Below are 20,815 nucleotides of genomic sequence, written 5' to 3'. Positions count from 1 at the left end.
ATTCTCTGCTTCGGTGGTTACACCGCCTCCTCTTCCCTCAGTCTGTGTCAAATTTCCCTCTGCCTTTATCATGAAGAAACTTGTGGTGGAATCTAAGGCCCACTCAGATAATAAAGGGTAATCTCTTCACTTCAAAATTCTTAATCATATTTGCAAAGACCCTTCTTCCAAATAAAGTAACATTTACAAATCCCAGGGAGTAGGCAGAGAAAACTGGTAGGAAAAAAAAATCCAAAGGCATTTTGCAAAGTGTCCTATTTTATTGTATGCATAATCTCTCTGCTGTAGCTACTGCAAAAAATGCCTTTCTTGGTGATTTGGAATCATATTACTCTGTCTTGTAGATCCATACCATTTAATCATGTGTGATATTTTAATGGTGGTTGAAGCAAAGGGAAAGATTATAGAAAAGTTTCATTCACAGAACTATGTGTAAATTTACTCCAATTTTACACCTGCCTTGAAAAAATCAGCATACTTAAAAATTCTTTTATATCTTCACACCACTTCATCAGTTATAATAGCTTTCTGAAACTTCAGAGACCTTTAAACTAGTTTAAAAAATCAACTTTTCAAAGATCACTGAAGGAAATGTTGGAGTAATATTTCTAAACTAATGTGTTAATATTAATAGGTAGAGAAAATGCTCCTAAGATACGGAAATTAAATATTCAGTGACTTCCTGAGCATTAAAGCAAAAGAAAGCTGCTTTGAATAAAAAACATAAAATTGAATTAAACATACCCATCTTTGGTCTGATCCACCACACCACTCAACAGCTCCACAGTCTTCGGATTAGGCTGGCTTTCTCCAAAAATATTCAAATACCGAGTGACAAAGTCAGTGGGAGACATAAAAAATTCACCATTTTGTTCAATGCTTGCATACTGTTTAAAAAAAGGAAAATAAGAGAAATGTTACTTTATATATTTGATTCTATAAAGTATATAATCATAGAATCAATAGGTGAAAAGGTTAAAAATATTCAAAGGATAAAATAGTAAATATTTTAATGCACTCTTCACAATAGCAGCTATCTCCCATCACTTCAAAGAAAAAAGAAAAACTTATTAATTTTGTCAAACTTTATGCTTATACCAGTGGTTCTCCACTGTGAGCACTATTCCCCCATATGGCATACTTGGAAATGTCTGATGACAATTTTGACTGTTCTAACTTGGGGACAAGGGAGGCTACTGGTACCGACCGACCATGGGTAGAAGCAGGGATCCTGCTAAACATCCTATCATGCTGCATGGATGATCCTCCACAACAGTTATGCAGTTGACAAACTCTGGTTTCCAGAAATTTAGAAAGACAAATTATGTCTTTTCTTGGGGGGGATGGTAAGACATGAAGTATTAAAACAACTAGTTGGGAAGCACTAGGATGAGGTGATCTCAGCACCTTGGGTTCCTCTGTAACTATGTAGGCAAACTTAAGCCTGACTCAATGTCAACAGTGAAACAAACCTTAAGCTTAACCAAACTGAAACCACCAAATTGACCTCCAACTAGGGACTTTCCACTTTAATCAATCAAATATATTTTCTTTGTCTTGGTTCCCTGAACACACTATAAACGTCCTCCCTCCTGTCCCCTTCATGGGGGCCTGAACCACTTGTAGTCTGTTGCTGTGAGCTCAGTTCATGAACCACTGAATGCTCAAATAACTCACTAAAATTTTAACTTGCCTAGGTTTTATCTTTCAATGGAAGCCACAGAGGTATACAAGCTCCAAAAAGGACAGCAAACTAAACTGGAAAGAAAACTGAGTGAGCCACATGGCATCTTGTGGGATTTTCTGGAAGCAGGTATAACTGCTGCCCAAGTTTATATTCTCTCCACTCTAGAGTCACACAGAAAATGAGGCGTGGGATGGGACACTTCTTTGGTGTTCTCACAGCCTTGCCTTCAGGAGTTGGGAGCACACCGACTCCTCTCCTATGAGGCCCCAAGGACTGCGGGAAATGCTGGGAAACAGCATAGGATCACATGGCATCCTGCACAGGACAAGATCTCCACATTCTCAGGGTAAAACAGTGAGGGGAACAGGGCTGGCAGGGTCAGAGTCGGGGGATGTGCAGGGAAGTGAGGTGCAAGAACAACGGCAAGCAACTCCCCTTCCTCTGTAACCCGAGTCAAGTCTGATCACAATTGTTTGAAAAGCTACTTGTCATTTCTACATTTCAATTCCAATGCAGACTAAGTAACCAGGTTTGGAGTGTCTTGGGCCCAGGCTGTGCCTCTTACCACTGGAATGGCCTTGTGTAAGTAACTAAAGCTTTCTGGGGCTCAGATTCTTCATCTGCAAAATGGGCACAATGATATATTACTGGCTTCATTAGGTGTCACTGAAATAAATGACATCATCATTTAATACACTAACCACAATACACTACATATAATAAGCACTCCGTAAATGTGGTGTATTAGTAGTGTTGTTTGTTTCTATTCCTGTGTCCCACTGAATGACCGCTACCACTGGTATAGCACCAGGGCAAGGATGCAATCAAGGGTTTTCTTTCAGCACCAGCTACCAAATCCTGGCCCCACTGCCTAGGGAGGGACCTGTCAAAGTGCTAGTATTTTATTGTTTTTAATTAACATTTTTTTAGCATAGTGCACAAAAAGCCCAGTAAACCTATCATTTGTCAGTTAGCATTTAATTCAGCTTTTGAGACATGTAAAAGAAGAATATATTTTGAGTCTCCTGAGGCAAAACAAGCTTGAAATATAAAGGATATGTCAATGCTAATTACAACAAGCCTATGATTTAAGAGTTTTACTTATGTTTCCTTATAATAGTGATTAATTTATTTTAAAACACAATTTAACTTTCTTCCTAGCAGTAGACATTTAGATTACTTCCAGTTTTTTTATATTTTTAAGTGAACCAAAGATAGCCATCTTTGTGTATAACACCTGTCCAATCGCAATTTCTGAAGGCTAGATTCCTAGAAAAGAAATTGTTGGGTCAAAGGAGAGAACTTTAAGGCTTCTGGTACTTATCATCACACTATTCTACAGAAAGACTGTGTCAATTTACACTCCTACCAACAGTGTGTGAACATGTCCTTTCCCCCTTTTGTCTATCATATTTGTTGCAAATATTTTTCCAGTTTGATATTTTTATATAATTAAACCTGTAGATGTTTTACCCTTGCACTTTCTTCCATTACTTTTCTTAGCTTAAAAACTAGTCTTCCCCTATCCCAATACTACAAAAAATGATACACAGTTTCTCTTAACTGTTTAAAGCAGTTTATCCTTTACTGTTAAGTTTTATTTAATACATCAGTTCTTGATTTTTGTGTGTGGCCTGAGGTAAGGATTCTCCAACTTGAGTTTTTCCCACTTAATCCACTGGTTGTTTGAGGACCACAAACCAAATCATTTTTCCTTCCCTACACTTTAGGATGTATGTTTTACACATACTAAATTATCGCATGTGCACCAGGGAAAGCCTTTTCAATAAGGCTCCATCCCAGGATCAGCGCTAATGAGCCAGCCATAGTTTTCTACAGCCAACATGAATTCTTTAGTTGTTTCAACTCCATGGGAGAACACCAGGATGGACTGATAGTTCTGGTCACTGGGAAATGCTGCAAGATTACCCTTTCAATTGACCTGTCTATGTCTGCAAGATGACACGTGTCTAACTTGCTACAACTAGAGAAACAGCTCAGTCAGGACAGGACTTTTTCCTGTCTCTTTCACTGCTCTGTCCTCAAATTCCCAGGCTAGTGTATGACAAATAGTGAAATATGTTCAATAAGTATTTTTCAAATGAGTGAAAAGGTTAAAAAATGCTATAGTAATATATTCTTGTAAGTTTTCTATGCCTGTTGGTCACTCTGATTACCCCCAAATGACCTTTAGAATCATTGTCAAGTTGTTGACCTCTATAAGAAAACTTCACTGAAAATGAATAAAATTACAACAAAATATCACTACTCATCCATGAAAGAATGAAGAATAACAAATGTTGGCAAAATGCAGAGCAAATACTCTCAAGCATTGGTGTTCTAAGAATAAGCTGCTAAACCATTTTGGAAAATAGCCACAGTATCTACTATAACTGAAGAGAATATGCATAACCACAGACTTGGCAAGTTCAATTGTAAGTAAATCTCCAACAGAAATTTGTGTGTCTATAACACCAAAAATATGGTAAAGTGTCTACTGCAACAGTATTTGTAATAGCAATAATACTAAAAATAAGTCAAATGTTAAGCAGTAGCAGGATATATAATTGGATTGCCACATAGTCACATATGAAGCAAAAATACCAATGAGAATAAACTAACTCCAACTACACACAACAGACATGAATCTTATATATACCAGGTATGACTGAAATATCCTGTGAATGTTCACTGCCAGTAATTCCCTTCAAAATACTACCCCTGACTTCAAACATATCTCATCATCCTTGCCATTTTCTGAAGTAGTTCTGAAGTTCTCTTTCATAAATGCCCTTACAGGATGTGATCAAAAATATGGTGAATGCTGCCGCCAAATGCCCATCCAACAGAAAGGCAAGCTGGTGAAAATATTACAGTGCGTCCTCACCTACCTGACTCACTGGATCTGGAGCCATGTGACCTTTGGCTCTTCCCCAAAGTCAAATGAAATACTGTATGAACATTTTGAATCAATTCAGGACATTGAGGCAGCCACAATAGCACAACTAAAGACATTTCACTAAGTGGACTTTCTGAACTGCTTCAGAAAGTGGCAAGAACAGTGGGATAAGTATATTCCAAGCTTGAGTGGGGGCTATTTTGAAGAGGATTGATGGCAATGTGTGTTTTACTGTCATAGTTTTATTTATTTTATTTATTTATTTTATTTTTGGTATCGGGGATCCAACTCGGGACCTTGCGCTTGCGAGGCAGGTGCCGGAACCACTGAGCTAAATACCCGGCCCATAGTTTTATTTTTAATTTAAACATTCACTGTATTTTTCGATCACACCTCATAAAAGAATAAAAGAAACCAGATAGTGCCGGAGTGTGACTCAGTGGTAGAGTGCTCACCTAGCATGTACAAGGTCCTGGGTTCAACTTACATTCAGAAAGGAGAGGGGAGGGGAAGAAAGCCAACAGAATATACACTTTATGATTACATTTTAAAACATGGAAAAACTGAAGCCTAGTGAGAGAAATTAGACAACTGGGTTTTTTGGGAGGATGTGTGTTGATTAGAGGGCTATCAGAGGTATTCAGGGTGCTGGTTCTGTGGTATACCTCCTCTGGAAACATCGGTGCAACTGGACGTGGTGACTTGTACACCTCATCTCTACTTTTTAGTAATTTAGTGGTTTATGTTAAAAAGAGAACACCGACAACATTTACTGGCCTTTTGTTTAAAGGTGATTTTTTAAATAGTCATCTCTTAAATATAAAAATACTGTAATTTGAACACAAAAACGTTTTCTTCAATTTGCAAGACCAGCTCACTACCCAGGGTGGAACAGTCTTTTTTGTGATTTAATATGTCAAAGGCTGTCTCTTAGATTGATAAAAAGAACATGGACCAGGGTACCAATAAGGCAGCTCTGCTTCCTTGCAGCAGTGAACACAGGGTGGGGTGGGTGGGCTATTTCTTACAGATACTACATCTTTAGAATGTCACTTAATCCTTCTTTGGGACTAGCTGACCGGAAGTGACCTGAACTCTCTTTCTCTTTTTTTTTTTTTTGAGTTTTAATGATTAAACATATACTTACAAAATGGAACAGCTATTCAGATTCCTTGTGTATCCTTGGGTAATACTGTCACCACCCTGAAACACCACCACACACAGTGAAGATAGCAGAACAGGAACTCAGAAATGGAACCTGTCAGATCCCAATGATGAATGTAACTGTATTTTATACCTAAAATGTACCAATAATCTTAATGGGGAAAAAAAAAAGAAATGGAACCTGTCACTTCGCTCTATGTATGTGGAGGACAAGCTTCCGAGAACTGTGACCCCAGGTCAGAACCTACTAATCCAGCTGCCCATTTCTGCCAGTCATTCACACCCCAGGGCTCAAAGGCAAATCCTGGCCTCTTTGCAAGCCCTGAGAATTTCTCTGCACACTAGCTCACTCCATCTGACCAGTTGTGAGGATGGAAGAAAATATAACTAAGAATGAGTATGGATTGTTTTTATGTTATTAGTGAGTTACTGTTCATTCTATTAAATGCACAATGGTATTAAGACCATGTGAGAAACTGCTTATTATTTGAAGCTGCATGCTGAAATATTTAAGGTGAATTATGATGATACCTAACACAATGAGATAATCTGGTAAAATGTTGTATACATATATAAACTAAGAGACAAATATTAATTTAAATTATATGCTGGTTAGGTAGGAGTTACTATACTATTCTATTTTCTATATGTTGAAAATTGTCACAATAAAAAGTCAAAATATAATTAAATATCATAAATGGCTAGTTTAAAATATTGCTATTTGTTAAAATGCAAATTAAACGTACATTTCCACCTTCCTAACCAAAATATATATTGACACAATCTCATGAAAGGAAGTCTACCAAGAACAATTAAAAGCTTTCTTCTATTGTCAATCTACTCTTTAACCCAACGATGAAACTTCTGGGAATTTCTACTATGAACATAATGTAAGTTACACATAAAAATGTAGATACAGAGGTATTCATTACACTGTTGTTATGACAGCAAAGCAGAGGGGACAACTAAACATCCAATCATAGAGAATGGTTAAATTATGTAAAACAGCCATACACAGGAAACTCATCCAATTATAGGAAAAGGTACTCAGAATATATTAGGTAAGGGGAAAATTACATATAATACATTATTTTTCTCCTGACTCCTTATGAAGACACACATAAGGAGACAAAGGGTGTGGGGAAGGAGGAGAGAGGAAAAGAGGGGAAAGGCAGAGAAGAAGGGTGATGGGGCAAGAGAGAGACCTACATCTAAAAGGTCAGTGATGTTCATCAAACATTCCTTCCAAGTGTTTCTCACGCGCCCACTTCCCACCTCCTGCTGCCACACCTTACTCAAGTTCTGAGAGCCTCCACTGGATCAGGAGGAAGGCCCCTACCTCATGGCCTTGCTGCAGTCCCATCTCAAGCCCATCTTCCCCTCACTGAATTACTGAGAAAAACTCAGTGGTTACCTATTGTTTAGTAGCACACCAAACTCCCAATTACCTTTCCAGTTTCGTAGCCCGTACCCAATAATACTTAGCAGAATCCCTGGCACAGAGCTGCATTTGAATAAATATTTTAAGAATGAACAAGAATCTTTTAACCTAGAGATGGTGCTTCCTGACAAACCTGTCTCCAGGCCTGCCCTCCACACAGCCTTCATCTCTCCACTCTCGGGAGGCTCCTCACATTCTCCCCACCAGCCTTCCGTGACCCCCACCCACAGGGTGACCAGTCCTTCTTCTGGATCCTGTGGTATTTGCTGGAACCACACAGATGGACCCTTTGAGTATGCCAACTTAGGATTCTTTTTTACATGCTGGGTGCTTATAATTCTGTTCTGTACAAAATTTGAACTCCTATGAGACAAGAGCATTGTTTATACTTTTTTGGGAAATCCTATTTGTAGCAGAATTTCATGGTGTCTGGCTGAATCTATAAGCTGAGTGTAAACACTCAATATTCATCTGTTTAAATTAACATGAAGCAACAGAAAAAGCCAGAGAGAGAGAGAGAGAGGAAGAAAGAAAGAGGTTGTCAATGTTGAAGTTAGACATGAACTACCTACCTAGACTTCTACTCCATATCCAGATAAAATGTTACACATTACTTCACAAAAGAAAACTCTGCATAAAAAGCTTAAATGCCTTAAGCACATTTACATCAAGTCCTGTCTTCCCTACCAGTCTAGTACCCGGACACACAAGTTATTAACTATTCCCTCCATACATGTGGCACATCTGTGGCTCTTTGCTTTGCACATTATTTTCTTCACCTGGAATAGTTTTCCTTTGCCCCCAAGCCCTCTTTTACCTTGTCTATCTGATAAATACCTATTTGTCTTCATGTACAGGTCAAAAGTCTTACTGTAATGACCCTCAGCAGGAAGATGTAATTGGTCCACATCATCTTCCCGCTAATTAATGCTATATAATTCTTATCAGTCATATGATGGCTTTTTATTTTCTTACACACAGAGTGATATGTTTAAGGACATAATTTATGCATCTTTACATGCCCAATCCCTAACACTGTACCTAACATCTAGTAGCCAACCTCAAAATAAAATAAAACTGATTTTTAATTCTTCCCCAAAACACACAATGGAAACCCTGAACAGTAAAAACCCAGTCCTCTAAGAGCCCTCTTTCTGCATCTAGCTCATTTCCACAGGCTCTCTCTGGTCTCCAGAGCTGCCAACTCCTCTAGTATCCACACATGTGGTGCAAAGGATACAGTGAAACTCCTTTCCATCCTTCCTAAGCTACAGAAGAATCCTCTATTTGTTTTAGCAGAGACACTTGGCTTATTTCACATATAATTTTTATTAAGAAGAAAATCAAGTCAGGAAAAATTCACACCTGAAAAATCAGCAGAGAACACAGGTTTGCAGAATGCTTCTTGCTGGTCCACATTTAACTACAAAGTCCAGCATGGCATCCCCATTTGAGCCAGGTTCTCCTTTCTTCCCTTCCCCTAAATACTGTCTACAGTAGATAGTAAATGAGATCTCAGCATGGTGATCTAAGGTGGATTTGCGTTGGTTCCACACCACCCAGTCCTGGTGAGGTCACCAGAACCTCTGCCAAATCCACAATCCCTTCCACAAACTGCTGATGCTGTTTTCTTCAGATATTCCCCTCCCCTTCATCTCCACAGACTACAAATCATACATAACTCTCACTCAAAAGTTCCCTAGCTAGTCCCAAAGATTCTACCCTCAGCCTTCAGACCAGAAGGCTACATGAATTCCTGCCCTCTCTGGTTTATCTTGGCCAATCAGACTTTCCTCAGCATCGAACTTCCTGACACTGAGTGGATGTAGTAGCTGGCAAAGACATGTTATTTCAAACTAAGATTTTAAGCTGGCTTTCCCAGCTGCCTTGTGGCCTCAAAGGTGAGCACTGCCTTTAACTGTAGTCTTTCCAAGGGATCATGCCAAGAGACCAGTGAGCATTAAAGCTGCAAAAATTTGGACACCCTCTAAGTTGTTCTCATTTTCTGCCAGAAAGATGCTTATATCTCTTACTAACTGAAATAATGTGTCCTGACTTCAAGGAATGATAATAACTTTAATAGCTCAAGTTAGTGAACGTCTACCCACTTCTCTAGGATCCTTGGCAGCCTACTCGGCTGATCTTCAGCAAGTGCCTTTCAGAATTACATGAGTTTGAAAAAGTCAACAGACCTTAATACATATACGTACTAAAACTTTATGGGTCCTTCAGCTACCTCATCCCAATGGAGATGGGCCCAACATGCACAGGAATAGACATTAGTTTAAGGAAGAAACAATTGCTTTTCTTTTTTCTGAACTTTCATCATCCAGAATTCTTTTCTGACTTAGAATCTCCATACTGTATTGTCTCTTCTGGGCTAAAAGCAAATTTATAAAGAACCCTGCTTTTATATATAATCCAAACCTCCCTGCAAATCCCTTTTCTTCCTCGCTCTGAAAACTGTCCCTATGTTGCATCATATTCTTTTAGAATCATCCTTCCTATTATTAAATATCACACATTTTCTTCATCAACATCTAATGCATATCAGGTACTATGCATGTTCACATTAGTAATTTCATTGAATTTTTACAAGTTTTTGTAACTTTTGTATTATGAAAATGTTCAAACATATCCAAGTTGAGAATAGTATATAAACCAAATATTCTACTTCCAATTTGAAAAATTATCATCAAACTATTCACTCATTTTCCCCAATGCACTAAAACTGAATTAATTAAAAGCACATCTTAGACATGACTATCTCATCCATAAACGCTTCTGTATCTCTAAAAGATAAACTGTATATTCTCATAATCAGAATACCATTATTGTGACAATTAATCATGATTGTCAACTTGACTGGACTGAAAGAGACCAGGTAAGTCACACTTCCTGGTGTATACAGGTGGGTCATTGGGCTTGATGCCACGGATTGTGTCTGGTTGCTTTCTTTCCAGCCCACTGCCTTTCCACAGCCTTGAGGTGAGCAGCTTTGCTCCACAATGCCTTCCACCCATAACGTTTCTGCTTTGAATCCAGATGACCATGGTCTGAAACCTCTAAAACCCTGAGCCAAATAAGTTGTGCATATTGGGTACTTTGTCCCAACAATGGGAAAGCTGACCAATACAATTATCCAAATTAAAATCAATTAAGTTATAATTCCATGATATCATAACCGTATCAGTTTTCAAATTCCTTGATATCTCTTTTCTTTTTCCTTTTTTTAGAAGTGTGCTCAATATCAAATCCAGTTTTGCATATGCTAGGCAAGAACTTTTTCACTGACCTGAGCTATACCCTCAGACTTCAATCCTTTAAAATCTTAACACATTTTGTTGACTAAAGTGAGGCTCACAGAATTAATAACTTCTACAAGGCATGGTGGCACATATCTTGGGAGACTGAAGCAGGAGGATCAAAAGTTCAAAGCCAGCCTGGGCAATTTAGCCAGAGGCTGTCTCGAAATAAAATAAAAAGGGCTGGAGATATACTCAATTGATTCCTCTCTCCATTTTCTTTTCCTCTTCTCCAGTTTTCTTTTCATAATGTTTTTAAAAGGCGCTTTTTTTTTGTATTACTTTTACGAAAGTGGCCATTTCTTGAATACTTCAATTTCAGCTAAATGACATAAAAGTCATTTCTTCAGTGTTTAAAACTGGAGGGAAACTTTTTCTGTTTTAATCATTCATTCCCCAACAATATAAAATAGGTAGATGTCTGAGAAGTCAAGAAAATCAGTTTGTATGGTATCTGTTGTGCTCTGGTGTCTGTGGTTATTTATACTGAGGTCTCCCATAGGGCACCACAGGTATAATAAAATGACAATGGTTATGATGATGACTTCAACTACCATGGGCAGCTTCTAACAAGGAACAACATGGATAATCCCTCCTGGAGAACGGAGGGTTACAAGATTTTATAAACATCTCTAAACTTAGGAAAAGTCCTTCAGAGATCAATCCTGAAGAGGTAAATGAGTTGCAAGACTAAATCCCCCAGTGACTCCTTTTCAGTTAAAAAGAAATTTAAATATAAACCATGTTGCCATCTCAAATAAATGCCTATATATGTCCTATACATTTAAAAAAACAGAATTGTAAAGGACCTCTTTCATAAGTCCTACGTAAAGACACTGGGGATTTTAAAAAATGTAACAATGAAGCAAAAAGCTGTTTGAAAATAACCTTTCAAAGTTATAGAACACAAACCAAATAAGAAACAAAATAAATCCCTTTATACTGACCTTCAAAAATATTGTTCTAAGCTCAGCTGGATCCGCTCTCTTCGTTAAAGCCACCTATAAATAAACATAAAAATGTTTGTGTTATTAAACAAAGCTGAGAAATCAAGGTAGCAGACTGAAGGAAAATAAACTTCAGGTTAGAAATTAGTGGATTTCATTTTTGTACTTAAAAGTTCCAAAATACCCCAGTGCATAAATTAGTCCCCAGATTTTAAATTACACTCCATATGTGGCTTCTAGAATGATAATATTCTGCACAAGAAACCAGCAGTTAAAGCTCTTAATATCTAGAGTTTAATGCATTATCGTTTTTTAGAAAGAAGAAAAAACAAAAATTGGAACAGATCTGTAAATATCTGGCATTTAAACTACACTCTAGGTTAAGTCCTGTCTTTCCACAGGGGAATATCAAATATTAAAGTACAACCTGTTTGCTAATTATGCAAGGGAACATATTTCTTAAAGAAGTCAGTGAACTAGGCAAATCACATTAAATAACCTAAGGGAATTACTTCTCACAGTTCCACAAAGACTGGCATGTATATCTGGCTACCCGGGAATGCCAAGAAACTCCTCCTCTTCCCAAGTTTTAATTTAATAAATCAAAACTCTCCAAAGGTATGATTGTTATTCTCCACATTCTAGACACACAAGGGGCTGTGGTTACCTTTCATGAGTAATATTTGACAGGTTAGCTCAGAATATGTGTTGTGCTTAATTCTCCAGGCCCCAAAGTCCAAGAACATCACTGGAGAAAAAGCAAGACAAACCTTGAACATGACTGCCCCAGACCAACACAAAAGAGCCCTTATTGGAACCAAACAGTGGGCTTATTCAGCATCCCACCACCCAATCCTGCTGGCAAAAACCATCATGAGACCGAATTCTTACCAAGCACAGCGTTACCCCATGACACAGCCGAGGAGGGGTTCCTGGAACCACTCCAGCACTGGAGCCATGTTTCTATCCAGAGAGAGATTTATGCAAATTGTTCTAAAACTCTTCTGTGTGTTTGCAAAGATTCTGCTGAGATCTTTTGACAGTGGGCTTTCTGTCTCTAAATATGGAACTGCCTGAGCTCCTTGGCCACCACTGTCAGGAATAATTTTATTAACTAATCACTGGAATGGGAGAGGCAATATTGCTGAAACCAATTGGATGGTCACTTTGGTTCCCAAAGCATAACTGACAACTTTTCTTTTCAGCTGAGTACCTGCAAGCACCCATGCTATAAGAATTTGCACTTTTTCTTAAAATTCTGAATTAATCAGTATCTCTTGCTATTTAATAAGGGAGGGAAAAACAGACTGCTAAACAACTTGGCCAAGACTAATAATACTGATGACCTGAAAGTTTTTGAAGAGTTTTCCCTCTGATGAAGTCCCTACTCTGACAAAGGTGGGGTGGGATGAACAATACTGATAAAGATGTCATTAAAGCACCTCAAATCTCCATGTCCAGGGTACAGAAACTCCCTCCTTCATGGGAAGGATCCCTCACCTTGTGACAGTCCATAAGTAACATTTTTTTAAAGCACATGGTATCCAAAGTTCTTAGTTTTTTCTCCCTTTTAAAGGCAAAGGAATTTTTCCACAAATGAACTACTCTTGTTCTATCTGAATATCACATCCTTATAAACCTCCTTCATTCACTACGCCATGTACTTTGTAAAGGCTTTCCTGGGCAATGCTATCTCAGAGTGCATTTCTCCTGTCCTAAATTTCCACCCTGTGCTTACTGATCCCAAAATGTTCATTCAGTGCTCCACACCAGAAGTACACCTCCGTGAGAGAAAAATCAAAGTGTTCACTTTGTAAACTTACCCAGGGTTTAGGGCACAGAACACAAATGAAAACAATCCCTATTGTGAGTGATCAACATTCACAAATAACATCACCTAGAATGCAGACTACTTTACAGTTTTCAAAGCATGACTATTATTTCTTTGGGTCCTCACAACAAATTGAGTGAAGCAGAATAGATGTTACTGCTCTCATTTTACAGAAGGGGAAGCCAAAGCTCAGAAGAGGTCATTTATTTCCCTTTATCTTCCAAGTCTTCAGGTCCCAAATCTCTTACCTCCTATTGCACCACATTATAGGCAGCTAACTTAACCTAGGAACATCACAAAGAACATGCACAGAAATCAAGACTCTCTCAATTTCTCCTACTACTACCAGTTGGTAGTGTGCACTGACTGCCATAATTAAGGACATGGCTTTCATCAGACCATTCTTGCATAGGGTGCAGGCCTGACCTCCTGTAACTCTGACAGTGTGACCTTGGTGCTCTGACTTCTCCAGTCTCATTTTCCTCCTCTATAAAACAGAAGATTCTGGATAGCTGAAAGGAAGATATGAGGTAATTCATAAAGCGCTAGTACTAAGAAAGTTACACAATTAAAGCACTCAATAAATAGTATCTACCATTACTTATATTATTTATCCAAAGGTTCTATATTCTATTCTATTGTTCTCACTGGGTAAAAATTTCTAAATGATAAGTAACCTGATTCATAACTTGGAAGGGAAAAATTGGGAGGAAAGAAGGGAAGAGAATTCATGGTACTCAAAAAACACTTGCCAAAGAAACACTGAAGACATTCTAACATCATCCCTTCTGCTCTCCTAGCCCCACTGAAGGCATCACAGAGGAAAAGCAACATAGCATGCATAAAGTAGCAAAGCAACAAGAGAACCTTACTGGGCTGGGGATTTAGCTCAGTGGTTCCACCTTCTGCCTCACAAGGGCAAGGGCTGGAGTTCAATTCCCAGTACCAAAAACCCTAACCCTAACCCTAACCCTAACCCTAACCCTAACCCTAACCACATTTTTTTATCCATTCATTTGTTAACTGGCATATAGGCTGCTTCCAAGATTTAACTATTATAAATTGTGCTGCTATAAACATGGGTGTGTATGTATCACTGTAATACAATGACTAACTCATTCAGGAAGATACCTAGAAGAAGAATAAATGGGTCGAATGGAACTTTTATTTTTAGTTTTTTGAGTAATCTCCATTCTGATTTCAATAGCCATTGTACTAGTTTATATTCCTACCAACAATGTGGAAGGGTTCCTTCATGCCGCAGCCTCCCAGCACTTGTTATTATTTGATTTCTTGATGATAAATATACAATTAGGCAACCAAAATGAATAGATACTTCTCAGAGGAAAAAGTGCCGATATCCGATAATACCTGAAAAAATGTTCAACACCGCTGTTCATTAGAGAAATGTAAACTGGCTTTCTTATCCTGGAGTAAAGCCATAGTTACAAGATCACTATTGTAGCAAATCATGGTGGTACAGAATCATCCACTCAAAATGGTTGTCAGGTCTAACAGAGGGCAGTGGGGAGCAACATAAGAAAGCCTATATAACATAAGGGTTACTCATTTGCAGAATCAAATGCAAAGAAAAGTGAGGCACTCCTCTCACACTAGCAAGCTCTACAGATGTGAGACCCTCATCTTCCAGAGGGTTTCTTATTCATCAGATGATCCCAGATCAGACAAGCAACAAGATAGTATGTAGGCATTCCTTAAATCTTGAATCTTCCATGGTAGAGGCACAAGATGCTGGGTTCAATCCCCAGCACCACAAACAAATAAACAAACAAAAAGTCTTTCAGATAAGTAAAAACATCAGATATATACAATGAAAATCAGTAACTCCCTTCAGATCTGTGGTTCTCGAAGTGTGGTGCCTGAACTGCCAGTACCAGTATCACGTGGGAACTCTAGGGTGATAGTGGTGGAGCCTAGCAGTCTATATTTAACAAGCCCTGTAGGTGGTCCTGACACAAAGTTTAAGAACCACAGCTTTAGATGATGTGGTGTTGATTAGGACTTCAGCTCTTAGCCTCAGCTGCATATTCAATTCACCTAAGGGGCTTTTAGGTTTTCTCAAACCCCAAGATGTGTAAAAGATCAATGGAATTCCAATCAGAATCTCTCAAATAGGTGTTCTCAAAGCTCCCTACAAGATTACAATGTGTAGAGGAGCAGAGAAGCAGTAGTTTAGAATCCAAGGTCATAGTCTCCACTGCTACATAGTGAACTAGACAGTACTGCTCTCCCTAAAGAATATTTCTCCAATCCCCTTCCCAAACTTGAAATGTCCGTAAGTCAAGAAAATCACAGCCTTATATGATTATTTTACATATGAAATGAGAACCAGCAGCCTACAGTATGTATTCGTGTAAGCAAACATGCACTGACAAGGAAAACAAAGGGTGGAATAGAGAAAAGAATTATGCCTACATAGTCTTTTGTGCCTGAGGAACCAAATGTAGGTGAACCTGAATCCCAAACAGAGGTAACCCTTTTGTGTAAACTAACAGTTTAGCAGCTGAGGCCACTGTCCTTCTCTAGTCTCCTGCACCATAGAGACTAAACAGTTAAAACTGTACTTTCCAGACTCCCTTGCAGCTATGAAGTCCAGGTGCCATCAGTCAAATGAAATGCGGTAAGATTTATAAGACAAAAATGTGAAAGCTCTGGGCTACACTTTTGCCAGAAGGCATCATCAATGTGAGTGTCTGGTTTTCCTGCAGCTCCTTTCTGTCCTCCTGTAAGAGTGGCAGGACTGTCTTAAGGCATGCCTTGCTTAGCAGGAAGTACCTTGGCTGCACAGGAGGCCACTACTCCCTTGGTGGCCTGCTCTACTGTGAGACTCTGGAAGTCATTCCTGAGAGCTCAACCTCAAGTGTGTTTCCTCACCTTCACAACAAATTCTGTAAGTCATTTAATACCCTGAAATAAATCTCTCTTGGTTTAAACCAGCCAGAGTGGATTCTGTACTCTGCAAGTGAACCTTGACTGATACAATCAGTAATTGCAAAAGAAAACCTTAAATTCTCTAAAACCACAGTTACCATTAACTTAAGAAAAGGAAGAAAGAGTCGTCTCATCAAGTTTAAGAAAATAATGTTTTTATTGAAACAACTAAGTCACTCATCCCTTAGGCTAGTTTCCTTAAGTTCTAATAAATGAAAGATAAAAATTATGCATTCTTTAAACCACAATATTTCTGTGTAATCAACCTTCAAAAGTTCCTATCACTTAATAGTTGACTTATAAAGCATCAGATGCCACAAATGCTAACCCACTGGGTAATGATATAAGCAGGTCATTTCAGGGGTACTGGGGAAGTTTATTAGAACAACTCAGCAGGCTGTGATGGATGTTGGCTTTAGGTACGCTCTGCTGTAGACAAACACTAAGCAACTATAAAACCATCACCATTAAAGGTCTGATATTAAGAAGCAGAGTATAACAGTTAAGAAATGCATGGCAGCATCTTCACTATAGCTCTGTTATGCCAAATAGGCTTTAAACACATTGGTTTTAGATTCTACTATCATTGTCATTAAGCTAACGCTAACAACCCAGCAGATGTTCCCAAGAGTATAAAACTGACAAGAGACAGTATGAATCTTTTCTAAAATAGACATTTTTCTGTTTATATTACTCTTTATTGAGACAGAAGATACTTACTCACACTGACATCAGTAAGCAGCAGCAGCTTTAGGGGAAAGACGGGCCCACCTGTGCTGCTAACATGGTAACCTTGGGGAAGATAGTTAACATCCTTCAGTTTCTTCATCCACAAAAATGGACAAAATGGTAATAAACTCTATTTTATCTAGTTCATAAGGTTACCCAACAACCAATTAGGATGAAGGAAAAGCATCCTACAAATCCTAAATTGATAACGTTGATAATGATCAGATGCTTTTAAAGAAAAAATGAAAGCTGGGAACAAGATTATGTGACATTTCTAATCCCTAATATGAATGGAAAGAAAAAAGGTCCAACATACACTGAACTTAGAAACAGACAAGAGAAGATGACAGGCTAAGAAAAAAAATAGTTTGTTAAGATGCTACAGGATAATATTGTTAGGAAAGCTGGAGAATCAGCCTGATGCCACAGCTCTACCAGCGGTACCCAAAACTACCCCAGAACGGCTTGACAAGAAATCCATGTCAGCTCTCATACCAAAAGCAGGTTACCTTGGCTGTCTCTCAAGTAAAATGAAATGAAAGCTTCATGTACAGCCTGTTTCTTCATCTTGCCCTCTTCCCAACCGGTATCTCACATGTAAGCATGTGATTGGCTGAGCCTAGGTCACTTGCTTGTGCCCTGACTGCAAGGAAGGACAAGAATTGGCCTTTCACTCCTCTGTTGGGACAGGTGAGCCTTCTACTGTGGACCTCCTGTAACACAGAAGCTGGTCAAGGAATGATAATGACTGGAATCATCGAAGTGAACCTGAGAGGGGGGTCACTAGGCACACACATGCACAAGCTCCCTTTCTTTTCAATCTACCCTAAAGCAGTGGGATTCTTTTCCTCCACAGCTAAGAAAACTGCAGGCCACACACAGGCTGATCTGTCACAGATCCATACCTTTCCCACAGGGTCACAGCCCAGGTGGTAAGGTTGCCCTGGACTAGGGTTTCTCAGCATTTGCTGCAGGGTCCAGTGATCATTCTTTGTTAAAATGTCAGGTGCACTGTAAATGTTCAGCAGCATCTTTAGCTTCTACCCAGTAGACATCAGTAGCAACCTACCCCCCACCATGCTGTGACAACAAAAAAAGGTCACCAGACATTGCCAAATATCCATTAGGGAATAATTCTACCCCACTCCCACCCCCGCCCTAATTGACAACCACTGCCTTAGATGGTGAGGCTCTTCTTGCTCACTGGCTGCAATGTACTAGGCCCAGTGCCAGGCCCTAGGGAGACAATGCTGAATAATCAGTGGCCCTGCCCCACAAGGGAATGGAAGATTTACAATGAGTAGTTGGTACAAAGAGTGTGCTGCTACTTGCTACCACAAGGTACAAATGGTGGCGGAACTAAGATTAGAATTCTGCTCAAGTTATGTATCATAGGTGTGAAGTCTTACAACTGGATCCTTTATTTTATTAGAGCAACAATAAACCCAACTCACTTTTACTCTATGCCAGGCCTGATGAAAAGCTTTATGTGTGATCTCATTTAAATATCATTTAAGGTAAGGAGTCATTAAAATCCCATTTTCACATGAGAAAGCTGAGGTGTTTCACAGAGTTTTAAATGAGTACTCAAATCACACACCCTGAAATGACTGGAGCCCAGGCCATTTTGATATTAACTGTAATGCCTAGAGGATGTGCCCAGTTTGGGAAAGATAGTTTAAAGCTATTCAGATGAATCATGACACTGGCCAAATACTGTAACAGAAACTAATCGATAGTCTTGATGATTTAGCATTATTATTCATAAATGCCCATAGTTCAGAAGGCAGATGTGCTTAATGCAGAATATTACTTTCCAGTATTACATGCAGAACTTAAGTCTCAATTCTTTAAAAAAGTATTAAGGTTACAGTGTAATTAGGAACCAGTTGCAACTGTTATTTACTGTTCCCAATATAATTTGTTACATATTAGCAAGTGTCAAATTAATACTGCTCCTTAAATGAATAAAAACTGATTGTACTACTCTGAAGACTGGGATGTGTGTTCCTAGTAGGGAACAAAAGAATATAAAAAGTATATGACATATTTGTAAGTGCTGAAAGGCTCTACTTAGGAGATCACTGGTTGCTAGAGCCCAGTTAATACCATAAAAAGTTAAAGTGACTTCTGAGAGAATAGCAAACTTAAGAAATACAGAGGAAGAGAACACCAGAAATGAAAGGACAATGAAGAAGTGGCTTCCGCTAAATAATACCTTACCCGTTTCAAATTCTGCTCTGCAACAATCTCATCTAACCAAAGCACAATCAAGAGCCCAAAAGGAAGCAAACAGAAGAAAATGAGCCTTGTGCACAGCCAGGAGCTGTACTCCAGTGACTGGACCCTTCACTTGCCTGAGCCTTTCTCCATCCCTCTTCACAGCCAGGAATTTCTGAAAGGACTCTAAGCAAGCCCTCTGTCTCCAAGTCCACTTCTAAAAGCTTACGCTGCCTCAGGCTCCATTCTGAACTCTGCACACATTAGTACTTTGAACTTTCCAACACCCCCCAAAAGTAGGTCCCCTTTGATAAGAGGAAACTCAGGTACAAACAGGTCAAGTAATTCACAGAGCAAGTAAGTGGCAGAGCCATAATACAAACACAGAGCCATGAATTTAAACATGATGTTGCACCGCCTTCAGAGGAAGAGAAGGAGCATGAGACTGAGAGTGCAAGAAAACCCAGAGATCAAAAGAAAACCAAGACACATCAACCACTCATGATGTACTTGGCCCTGAGTTACAAAACAACTGAAAAACTAAAAACTATAACACGATAAAGGGAAATGGACAAAACGTATATAGGATACATACCTGAAGTTATTAAAGAATTGTATTTTTTTTAGATCTGATAATAACATTGTGATTGTGCTTTTAAGAAATCCTGCTTATTGCCAAGTATGGGGGCGCATGCCTATAATAAGCCCAGCACTCTAGGAGGCTGAGGCACAAGGATCACAAGTTCAAGCTGCCTGGGCAACTTAGCACCTTAGATTCTGTCTCAAACATAAAAAAGGCCTGGAGATGTATAAGGACTCTACTACCAACCAGTAACAAACATGACCTCTTATTTTCTCTTATGCTAAAAAATGACAAAGTAAGGATTGAATGATATGTATAACCCAGGACAGAGTTAGCAGTGCAGTGACCACCAGCATCCTTCCAGTCAGGGAAAGCAGTGGACATCTGAAGCCTGCAGAGAGGCTCTCTGAGCCTCTGAGCTAATCAGATTTCCTCTGCAGACTCTAAACCAGCAGATTCAGTTTCAATGGCAATGGGTCATACCGGCTAAGGATGTGGCACTAGTGAAGAAGGTTCAGAAACTCCCAGGATTGAAAAGCAAAAATTAAACTGGTTTTCGACTTTCCATCAGAGAGAGAGACCAAGATTCTAAAAAGTACCATACTAGAAAAACACACAAGTAACTGGATATAGTGGCACATGAGTGTAAATCCAGCATTCTGGGAGATGAAAACAGAAGGATTCCAAGTTCCAGCCCAGCCTAGGAAACTGTGAAACCCTGACTCAAAATAAAAAATAATAAAAGGGCTTGGGATATAACTCAGTGAGAAGTCCTTGCATTTACTCTGTGGTACCACACAAAAAAAGTGATTTCTTATGTAATATTAAGTGGGGAAGCTGGTTTAAAATATTACATACAACCTAGAAACCATAAAAGAAAAGACTTTGTAACATAAAATGTATATGTACCAGTTAAAAGGCAAATAAATAGCTTAAGGGAAAAAATACAAACAATAGCAGGTCAAGGTTCCTAATTTTAAAAGTCCCCTTGGAACAAATCAATGTGAATATGCAAATAATGCAACAGAAAACTGGTCAAAGGTCTAGTGCTGATGGA

The 20,815-nt window shown here is 38.8% G+C and overlaps 1 protein-coding gene and 1 non-coding gene across 8 annotated transcripts in view; both read right to left on the bottom strand.

Moving 5' to 3' along the window:
• Nucleotides 1-20,815, bottom strand: part of Slc25a13 (solute carrier family 25 member 13) — a 423,604-nt gene that overhangs the window by 134,749 nt on the left and 268,040 nt on the right. For 4 of the 7 annotated variants that reach the window (XM_087204454.1, XM_087204455.1, XM_004862720.4 and 1 more), the window contains exons 2-3: nt 11,444-11,497; nt 745-887 (exon numbers count right to left, since the gene is read on the bottom strand). In XM_087204454.1, coding sequence (XP_087060580.1) covers nt 745-887; nt 11,444-11,497 — 197 coding nt within the window. Of the gene's footprint in view, nt 1-744; nt 888-11,443; nt 11,498-12,110; nt 12,132-20,815 lie in introns of those variants that run through there. The other 3 variants (XM_087204457.1, XM_087204458.1, XM_087204459.1) reach the window with 3 other exon arrangements.
• On the bottom strand, nt 2,457-2,585 carry LOC147829659 (small nucleolar RNA SNORA30/SNORA37 family). The gene has a single exon (XR_015448828.1). It is a non-coding gene; the product is annotated as a small nucleolar RNA SNORA30/SNORA37 family (small nucleolar RNA).

This window comes from Heterocephalus glaber, unplaced genomic scaffold (assembly GCF_053883595.1).
Source record: "Heterocephalus glaber isolate CG9 unplaced genomic scaffold, H.glaber_assembly_v1.0 deba00000546, whole genome shotgun sequence".
In the NCBI taxonomy this organism is placed as follows: domain Eukaryota; kingdom Metazoa; phylum Chordata; class Mammalia; order Rodentia; family Bathyergidae; genus Heterocephalus; species Heterocephalus glaber.
This window is presented reverse-complemented; position numbering and strand designations above follow the sequence as displayed.